The following is a 10000-nucleotide window of genomic DNA, read 5'->3' as shown; positions in this document are numbered from 1 at the left end:
CAGTTGTGATTGGGTGAGATGAGACAGGTTATTGGGTGAGACAGGTGCAGGCCAGACAGGTGATTGGGTGGGGTGGGTCTAGAGGCGGGGTCGTGACGTTTCTAAAGAGCGGCGAAGCAGAAACACAAGCATCGAGGATTACAAACTTTATTAGAAATGAAGGATGAAAATCTGTCCTGACACAGAAGAAGCCTCTCGTCCACTCCCACGTGTCCAAATCTGTCCTGACACAGAAGAAGCCTCTCGTCCGCTCCGTGTCCAAAGAAAGCCCAAGCATGACGAAGGCAATGAGCAGTCAGGGGTGCGGCACGGAGCGTCCCTCTGTCTGTCTGCAGAGTCTCTGGCGCCCGCTAGGAGCGTCCTTCTGTCTGCAGAGTCACTGGCGTCTGTCTGTCTGCAGAGTCTCTGGCGCCCGCTAGGAGTGCCTGTCTGTCTGCGGGCTGATGGGATGGTTCTTCTGAAGATGAGCAGCTCGCGCCCAGGAGGACAGGAAACAGGAAACAGGAAACAGGAAGGGGATCACTTCCTCTTTGTCTGCTGGTGCTGAACACTGATGTTTAGTTTCCATGACAACGTGACGCTTGTTTTCTTTTGTTTTTTCAAATAAATAGGCTATATATGTATAAAATCTAATCCATACATAAATATACAGAATATATTTATAATTATATTAGTTCTGTTCAAGTCACTATAACTCTAAATGCATTTCCGTATTTATATTTATTTATATTTATTTCGATTTATAAATTACTTACAGACAGAAACATCACTGAAGTACACAAAATAAACATTACCAATGCACAGCTGATTGGTGTGAGTCTGAGGTGATACCAGCTGGAAGCACTGCACTAAACCAAACAGAAAATAACACCGATAACAACACTCTCAAAACCAACAACAGAAGAGTAACAACTGGGAACTTAAAACACTCTTAAACCAAGAGGTCGTCAAGAGGTCATCTGGACCAGGGGTTCCTGTCAGTAATAAACAATCTTCAAGGAAGAGGTCATCTTAAGGTCATTAGAGGTCATCTGGAAACGGGGTTCCTGTCAGTAATAAACACTCTTAAAGGAAGAGGTCATCTTAAGGTCATAAGAGGTCATCTAAAGGTCATAAGAGGTCATCTAGACCAGGGGTTCCTGTCAGTAATAAACACTCTTAAAGAAAGAGGTCATCTAAAGGTCATAAGAGGTCATCTAAAGGTCATTAGAGGTCATCTGGACCAGGGGTTCCTGTCAGTAATAAACACTCTTAAAGAAAGAGGTCATCTAAAGGTCATAAGAGGTCATCTAAAGGTCGTCAGGAGGTCATCTGGACCAGGGGTTCCTGTCAGTTATAAACAATCTTAAAGGAAGAGGTCATCTTAAGGTCATAAGAGGTCATCTAAAGGTCGTCAGGAGGTCATCTGGACCAGGGGTTCCTGTCAGTAATAAACACTCTTAAAGGAAGAGGTCATCTAAACGTCATAAGAGGTCATCTTAAGGTCATTAGAGGTCATCTGGACCAGGGGTTCCTGTCAGTAATAAACACTCTTAAAGGAAGAGGTCATCTAAAGGTCATAAGAGGTCATCTAAAGGTCGTCAGGAGGTCATCTAGACCAGGGGTTCCTGTCAGTAATAAACCATCTTAAAGGAAGAGGTCATCTTAAGGTCATTAGAGGTCATCTGGACCAGGGGTTCCTGTCAGTAATAAACACTCTTAAAGGAAGAGGTCATCTAAAGGTCATAAGAGGTCATCTTAAGGTCATTAGAGGTCATCTGGACCAGGGGTTCCTGTCAGTAATAAACACTCTTAAAGGAAGAGGTCATCTAAAGGTCATAAGAGGTCATCTAAAGGTCATCAGGAGGTCATCTGGACCAGGGGTTCCTGTCAGTAATAAACACTCTTAAAGGAAGAGGTCATCTAAAGGTCATAAGAGGTCATCTAAAGGTCGTCAGGAGGTCATCTGGACCAGGGGTTCCTGTCAGTAATAAACAATCTTAAAGGAAGAGGTCATCTAAAGGTCATAAGAGGTCATCTCAGAGGATCTCCACTACAGAGAGCCAATCACAGAACACAGCAGTCAGTTGGACTGCTGATTGGCTACTGGGTGGAGAGAGTTGAATGTGATCCTGTATGTGTGTGTGTGTGTGTGTGTGTGTGTGTGTGTGTGAGAGAGTGTATGTGTATGTGTATGTGTACGTCCTGTGCCTTGAGTATAGGGATACATTCACCAATCCGACTACTCTTTTCAGCTGGAGTTGAGCAGAGGTAATGAGAGTGTGAGTTTGTGTGTGTGTGTGTCTGTGTGTGTGTGTGTGTGTGTGTGTGTGTGAGTGTGTGTCTGTGTGTGAGTGTGTGTCTGTGTGTCTGTGTGTGTGTGTGTGTGTGTGTGTGTGTGTGTGTGATCCTCATCTCAAATCTCTATGCAGAGTTGGACTCCTGGCATAACAAAACCTTGAATATCTAATTGTTGAGACGATCATTAACACACACCACAGACCGACTAGCTCGTGAGACACACACACACACACACACACACACACACACACACACACACACACACACACACACACACACACACACACACACACACACACCACAGACCGACTAGCTCGTGAGACACACACACACACACACACACACACACACACACACACACACACACACACACACACACACACACACACACACCACAGACCGACTAGCTCGTGAGACACACACACACACACACACACACACACACACACACACACACACACACACACACACACACACACACACACACCACAGACCGACTCGCTCGTGAGACACACACACACACACACACACACACACACACACACACACACACACACACACACACACACACACACACACACACACACACCACAGACCGACTCGCTCGTGAGACACACACACACACACACACACACACACACACACACACACACACACACACACACACACACACACACACACACACACACACACCCACACACACACCACAGACCGACTCGCTCGTGAGACCAGCTCACAAGACCGGCTGACAGGGGAGCGAGTGAGACCAGGTGAGACCAGGAGAGACCAGGTGAGACCAGCCCGGTGAGACCAGGAGAGACCGGGAGAGACCGGGAGAGACCAGGTGAGACCAGGAGAGACCAGGTGAGACCAGGAGAGACCAGGAGAGACCAGGTGAGACCAGGAGAGACCGGGAGAGACCAGGTGAGACCGGGAGAGACCAGGAGAGACCAGGTGAGACCGGGAGAGACCAGGAGAGACCAGGAGAGACCAGGTGAGACCAGGTGAGACCAGGTGAGACCAGCCCGGTGAGACCGGGAGAGACCAGGAGAGACCAGGTGAGACCGGGAGAGACCGGGAGAGACCGGGAGAGACCAGGAGAGACCAGGTGAGACTAGATTAGGGTCCACTCCGGAGATGCTGACTAACTACTACAATCATTTTAATTAAAAAATCTAATAAAATACTCATGATAAAATCAAATAAGTAAGAATAAATAAATACATCTAGACCATCACTGACCAATATTTACAAACACCAAAAATTTCCCAAAGTCCCAAATCAACATTTAACAGATTAAACCAATCCTCATCTCTGTCACAGCTGTAAAGCGATATCGCACAAATTAAAGAATTCAATCCTTAATCCAAAACCAAACCCCCATGGATTGTCGTCCCAGTAGCCCAACACTTTAAAGGGTAATGCATTTAAACCCATCATAGATATGCAGCCGTCTAAATACTGTGGTTATATAGCCTTGGGCAAGTCCTGGGCAACCTCATTCATGAATTTGTACATGTGTTTGTGTTTGTGTGTGTGTGTGTGTGTGTGTGTGTGTGTGTGTGTGTGTGTGTGTGGGTGTGTGTGTGTGTACTGAGTGTTTGTGTGTGTACTGAGTGTTTGTGTGTGTGTGAGTGGGTACGGAGTGTTTGAGTGTATGTGTGTGTGTGTGTGTGTGTGTGTGGGAACTGAGTATTATTGGCTTATAAAACACAGTTGTAAGCAAGCTAAGCAAACATGAGCCAGGAAGTAATTAGGGCCCCAAGATGCCTGATTGGCTACAGGACTCTGCAGCTGATGCCTGACAATGAGCTTAGGCCGGGGTAAGTGGACCGAACCATGTAGTGTTGGGTAAAGCCGCACTCTCACTCCCTCACCATGTAGTGTTGGGAAGAGTCTCACTCTCACTCCCTCACCATGTAGTGTTGGGTTAAGACTCACTCCCTCACCATGTAGTGTTGGGTTAAGACTCACTCCCTCACCATGTAGTGTTGGGTTAAGACTCACTCCCTCACCATGTAGTGTTGGGAAGAGTCTCACTCTCACTCCCTCACCATGTAGTGTTGGGTAGAGACTCACTCTCTCACCATATAGTGTTGGGTAGAGACTCACTTGGCCATATAGTGTTGGGTAGAGACTCACTCTCTCACCATGTAGTGTTGGGTAAAGACTCACTTGGCCATATAGTGTTGGGTAGAGACTCACTCCTCAGCATGTAGTGTTGGGTAGAGACTCACTAGGCCATATAGTGTTGGGTAGAGACTCACTCTCACTCCCTCACCATGTAGTGTTGGGTAAAGACTCACTAGGCCGTGTAGTGTTGGGTAGAGACTCACTCCTCAGCATGTAGTGTTGTCAGGCAGCATTCTTCCTTCAGAGACGTGAGCTAATTTAACAATCTTCACATTCAGCTTCAGTTTGCGTTTCACGCAGTCAAATGTTTACATCAGATAAGTCTGATGGACTTCAGAGTATACAGCATTGAGGGCAAACAGGCACGCCACACACACACACACACGCACACACACACGCACACACACACACACACAGACACACACATTCACGAGTGTTATTTACTACATTTCCATCGGTGTGGGCCAGAGGGCCTTCGGCAACAGCAGGGCTTGGGCACACAGACACTCAGAGTAACACAGACCGTTTGGCAGAAGAGGGCGAGACTGACCACTGGTGAGCACAGGTCAACACTTCGACTGGAGATGTTCTCTGCTACACAGGTGAGCACAGGTGAGCGCCCCCTACTGGAGATGTTCTCTGCTACACAGGTGAGCACAGGTGAGCGCCCTCTACTGGAGATGTTCTCTGCTACACAGGTGAGCGCCCTCTACTGGAGATGATCTCTGCTACACAGGTGAGCACAGGTGAGCGCCCTCTACTGGAGATGTTCTCTGCTACACAGGTGAGCACAGGTGAGCGCCCTCTACTGGAGATGTTCTCTGCTACACAGGTGAGCACCCTCTAGTGGAGATGTTGTCTGCTACACAGGTACACACAGGTGAGCGCCCTCTACTGGAGATGTTCTCTGCTACACAGGTGAGCACCCTCTAGTGGAGATGTTGTCTGCTACACAGGTACACACAGGTGAGCGCCCTCTACTGGAGATGTTCTCTGCTACACAGGTGAGCGCCCTCTACTGGAGATGTTCTCTGCTACACAGGTGAGCGCCCTCTACTGGAGATGTTCTCTGCTACACAGGTGAGCGCCCTCTACTGGAGATGTTCTCTGCTACACAGGTGAGCGCCCTCTACTGGAGATGTTCTCTGCTACACAGGTGAGCACAGGTGAGCGCCCTCTACTGGAGATGTTCTCTGCTACACAGGTGAGCGCCCTCTAGTGGAGATGTTGTCTGCTACACAGGTACACACAGGTGAGCGCCCTCTACTGGAGATGTTGTCTGCTACACAGGTGAGCGCAGCTTCATCAGTCTGACTGATGGGGTTTCTGATGCTGCAGCTTCTCCAGTCTGACTGATGGGGTTTCTGACACTGACACACACACACACACACACACACACACACACACACACACACACACACACACACAAACACATCAGTCTGACCGAAGGGTTTCTGATGCTGCATGAAGGAGCTCACTGTCTTTATGCTACAATCAGTGTGTGTGTGTGTGTGTGTGTGTGTGTGTGTGTGTGTGTGTGTGTGTGTGTGTGTGTGTGTGTGTGTGTGCCGTATCTCAGACTAGGGTTCCAGGGGCGGGGGGGTCTGAGGGGGGGTCTGGCGTGGCCCCATCCTGCAGTTGAGAAGGGAACGGCTCCACAGACCTGCAACACACACAACCAGAGTGTTAAACACACACACACACACACACACACACACACACACACACACACACACACACAACCAGAGTGTTAAACACACACACACACACACACACACACACACACACACACAACCAGAGTGTTAAACAAACACACACACACACACACACACACACACAACACACACACACAAACACACACACCCACACACACGACAAGAGTGTTAAACACACAGACAACACACACACACACACACACACAACTTCAGTGTTAAACACAACAGACACAATCACAGACACAGACACAGTCACAGACAGAGTCACCGTCACAGACACAGACACAGACACAGACACAGACACAGTCACAGACAGAGTCACCGTCACAGACACAGACACAGACACAGACACAGTCACAGCCACAGACACAGTCACAGACAGAGTCACCGTCACAGACACAGACACAGACACAGTCACAGCCACAGACACAGTCACAGACAGAGTCACCGTCACAGACACAGACACAGACACAGACACAGACACAGTCACAGCCACAGACACACACACAGACAGAGACACGGACACAGTCAAAGTCAAAGTCACAGACACAGTCACAGACACAGTCAAACAGCCAGTCACAGACACAGGCAAACAGTCAGTCACAGTCACACACACAGACACATACACAGACACATACACAGTCACACTCACGGTCACAGACACAGACATAGGCACAGTCACAGACACAGACACAGTCACAGACACACACACAGACACAGTCAAAGTCACAGTCACAGACACAGTCACAGACACACACACAGACACATACACAGACACAGTCACACTCACGGTCACAGACACAGACATAGGCACAGTCACAGATACAGACACAGTCACAGACACACACACAGACACAGTCACACACACAGACACAGTCACAGACACAGACACAGACACAGACACAGATGCAGTCACATACACAGACGCAGACACAGTCACAGACACAGACGCAGACACAGTCACAGACACAGACACAGACACAGATACAGACACAGACACAGACACAGACACACACACACACAGATACAGACACAGACACAGACACAGTCACAGACACACACACACACACACACAAACACACACACACACACAGTCACAGACACAGTCACAGACACAGACACAGACACAGACACAGTCACAGACACACACACACACACACACACACACACACACACACAGTCACAGTCAAAGTCGCATACACAGACACAGTCGCAGACACAGACGCAGTCACAGTCACAGACGCAGTTACATACACAGACACAGACACAGTCACAGTCACAGACACAGACACAGTCACAGACACAGACACACACACACACAGACACAGACACAGACACAGACACACACAAACACACACACACACACACAGTCACAGACACACACACACACACACACACACACACAGTCACAGTCAAAGTCGCATACACAGACACAGTCGCAGACACAGACACAGTCACAGACACAGACACAGACACAGTCACAGACACAGACACAGACACAGACACAGACACACACACACACACACACACACACACAGACACACACACACACACACACACACACACACACACACACACACACACACACAGTCAGTCCTCTGTCCTCTGACCCTCTGACCTGGCCTGTAGCGGGTATCCATGGAAGGAGACGGACTGGGTCATCTGGGAGGAGCCTATCGGGGGGTAGTAGAGCCCCTCCCCCTGGCTGGGCGGGGCCTGCTGCTGCGTGTGGGCGTGTCCTGTGCTGGTGGGCGGGTACCCCAGGGCGTTACGCAGGTACCAGTCCCTCAGCCCTTCCAGCGCCAGAGCCTTCTGGAGGCTCCGCGTCGAGTCCTCAGGGGGGGGCAGGGAGAGTGGGGGGGGCCGCCGGCCGTGAGGGGGGGGGGCCAGGGGGTGGGGGTGCAGGGTGGGGATGGAGGCCGCGCTGGAGGAGGAGGCGGGGGGGTGGTGGGGCTCGTAGGCCGACAGCAGGAGGGGCTCGGGGTGTGTGTGTGTGTGTGTGTGTGGGGACAGCAGGAGGGGCTCGGGGAGGAAGGGGCCGCAGGACTTGGTGCGGGTGACCTTTGCCCTGCGCGGGTCGGCGAGGGGGGGGGCGCCCCTCAGCATCAGGGGGCTGTAGGGAGGAGGGGGGGCGGCCAGCTGCAGCTGGGAGAGGGAGAGGCCGTTGAAGGGGGGGGGGCACACGTCAGGCCAGCCGCGCGGGTACCGGCTGAGATCCGGTTGGCAGCTGGCTGGGGTGCGGTGGCGGCGGCGGGGGAGGGGCTTTGCCCCAGATGTAGTCCAGGAGGATCTCGTTGTAGCCCCCCCCCCCCGACGGACGCCCCCCTATGGAGGCACGCGTGCGCCCCTGCTGCTCCCTGCACCCCACCCCCCCCCCCACCTGACGCTCCGGACTGCCCCGGTACTGCCTCAGCTTCCCGTCCGTCAGCGTCTCGGAGCTCTTGAAGGGGCCGCCGCGGGGGGGCATGCCGTTGCGGGGGTGGGGGTGGGGGGGCGGGGGCCCGTCCGGAAGGCTGGAGCGGTCCAGGAGCGCCTCGGAGCTGTTGCTACGGCGAGCACGAGAGGAGCTGTACGGGCAGCCGCGGCGGTCCGACGCAGAACCCTCCAGAGACGCCAGCGGGACGAAGTGAGGAACGTCGGGACTCCCACACCACTGCTTCAGAGCGATACCGCCACACACCTCCGGCCTGCAGGGGGCGATAGAGAGGGACACGGGGGAAAGGGATGGAGGGATGGAGAAAGAGAGAGGAAGGGGGAGAGGGATGGAGGGATGGAGAAAGAGAGAGAGAGAGGAAGGGGGAAAGGGATGGAGAGATAGGGGGATAGAGAGAGAGAGGAAGGGGGAAAGGGATGGAGAGATAGGGGGATAGAGAGAGAGAGGAAGGGGGAGAGGGATGGAGAGATAGGGGGATAGAGAGAGAGAGGAAGGGGGAGAGGGATGGAGAGATAGGGGGATAGAGAGAGAGAGGAAGGGGGAGAGGGATGGAGAGATAGGGGGATAGAGAGAGAGAGGAAGGGGGAGAGGGTTGGAGAGATAGGGGGATAGAGAGATAGAAAGTGACAGGTAGGGGGAGAGGGATGAAGGTATGGAGGGATAGAGACAGAGAGAGAGGTAGGGGGATGGAGGGATGGAGAGATAGAGAGGTAGGAGGATGGAGGGATGGAGGGTTGAGAAACAGAGAGAGAGATTGGTAGGGGTTAGGGTCATGGACTAGTGTGTTGTCTGTCTGGTGATTTGAGAGGAAGTGATATTGGCTACTTCCCGTGAATGCTGATTGGTGGAGGCCTAAGGGCGGGTCCCTATAGTGAGTGATAATTGGCCGGAGTCAATTGACATGAATACTGATTGGTTGGAGAAGTGATGGTGATTGGTTTGGAGGGGGGTGTGAAGTAATACCTGACGTGAATGCTGATTGGTTGAGCAATACCTAACATGAATTCTGATTGGTTGGAGCATATCTGACGTGAATGCTGATTGGTTTAGCAGTACCTAACATGAATTCTGATTGGTTGGAGCTTTCATGACGTGAATGCTGATTGGTTGGAGCATACTTGACGTGAATGCTGATTGGTTGGAGCATACCTGACGTGAATGCTGATTGGTTGGAGCATACCTGACGTGAATGCTGATTGGTGCGGTGCGGGCCAGGAGGGGTGTGGCCGGAACACTGCGGCCCTCCACATTAGACGCACTTCTGGGGAGAGAGTGACTGGGACTGGGGAGACACACACACACACACACACACACACACACACACACACATGTTAGATCTCACACACACATACACACACATGTAAGAACTCACACAGACACACACACACACGTTAGATCTCTCACACACACACACACACACACACACACACAAGTTAGA

The 10000-nt window shown here is 51.5% G+C and overlaps 1 protein-coding gene across 1 annotated transcript in view; it reads right to left on the bottom strand.

Moving 5' to 3' along the window:
- Positions 1-5988: 5988 nt before the first annotated feature.
- The window catches only part of LOC308371445 (coiled-coil domain-containing protein 120-like), a gene marked incomplete at both ends in the record, with an annotated part of 9215 nt that continues 5203 nt past the window's right edge, over positions 5989-10000 (bottom strand). Inside the window, 4 exon segments of the mRNA XM_080846345.1 lie at positions 5989-6076; positions 7747-8330; positions 8332-8815; positions 9743-9844. Of these exon segments, the coding sequence (XP_080702471.1) occupies positions 5989-6076; positions 7747-8330; positions 8332-8815; positions 9743-9844 (1258 nt within the window).

The sequence above is a fragment of the Sprattus sprattus genome (genome assembly GCF_963457725.1).
Source record: "Sprattus sprattus genome assembly, chromosome: 10".
Taxonomy (NCBI): Eukaryota; Metazoa; Chordata; class Actinopteri; order Clupeiformes; family Clupeidae; genus Sprattus; species Sprattus sprattus.
The sequence above is the reverse complement of the archived record's forward strand: the minus strand, read 5'-3'. Positions and strand labels throughout refer to the sequence as shown.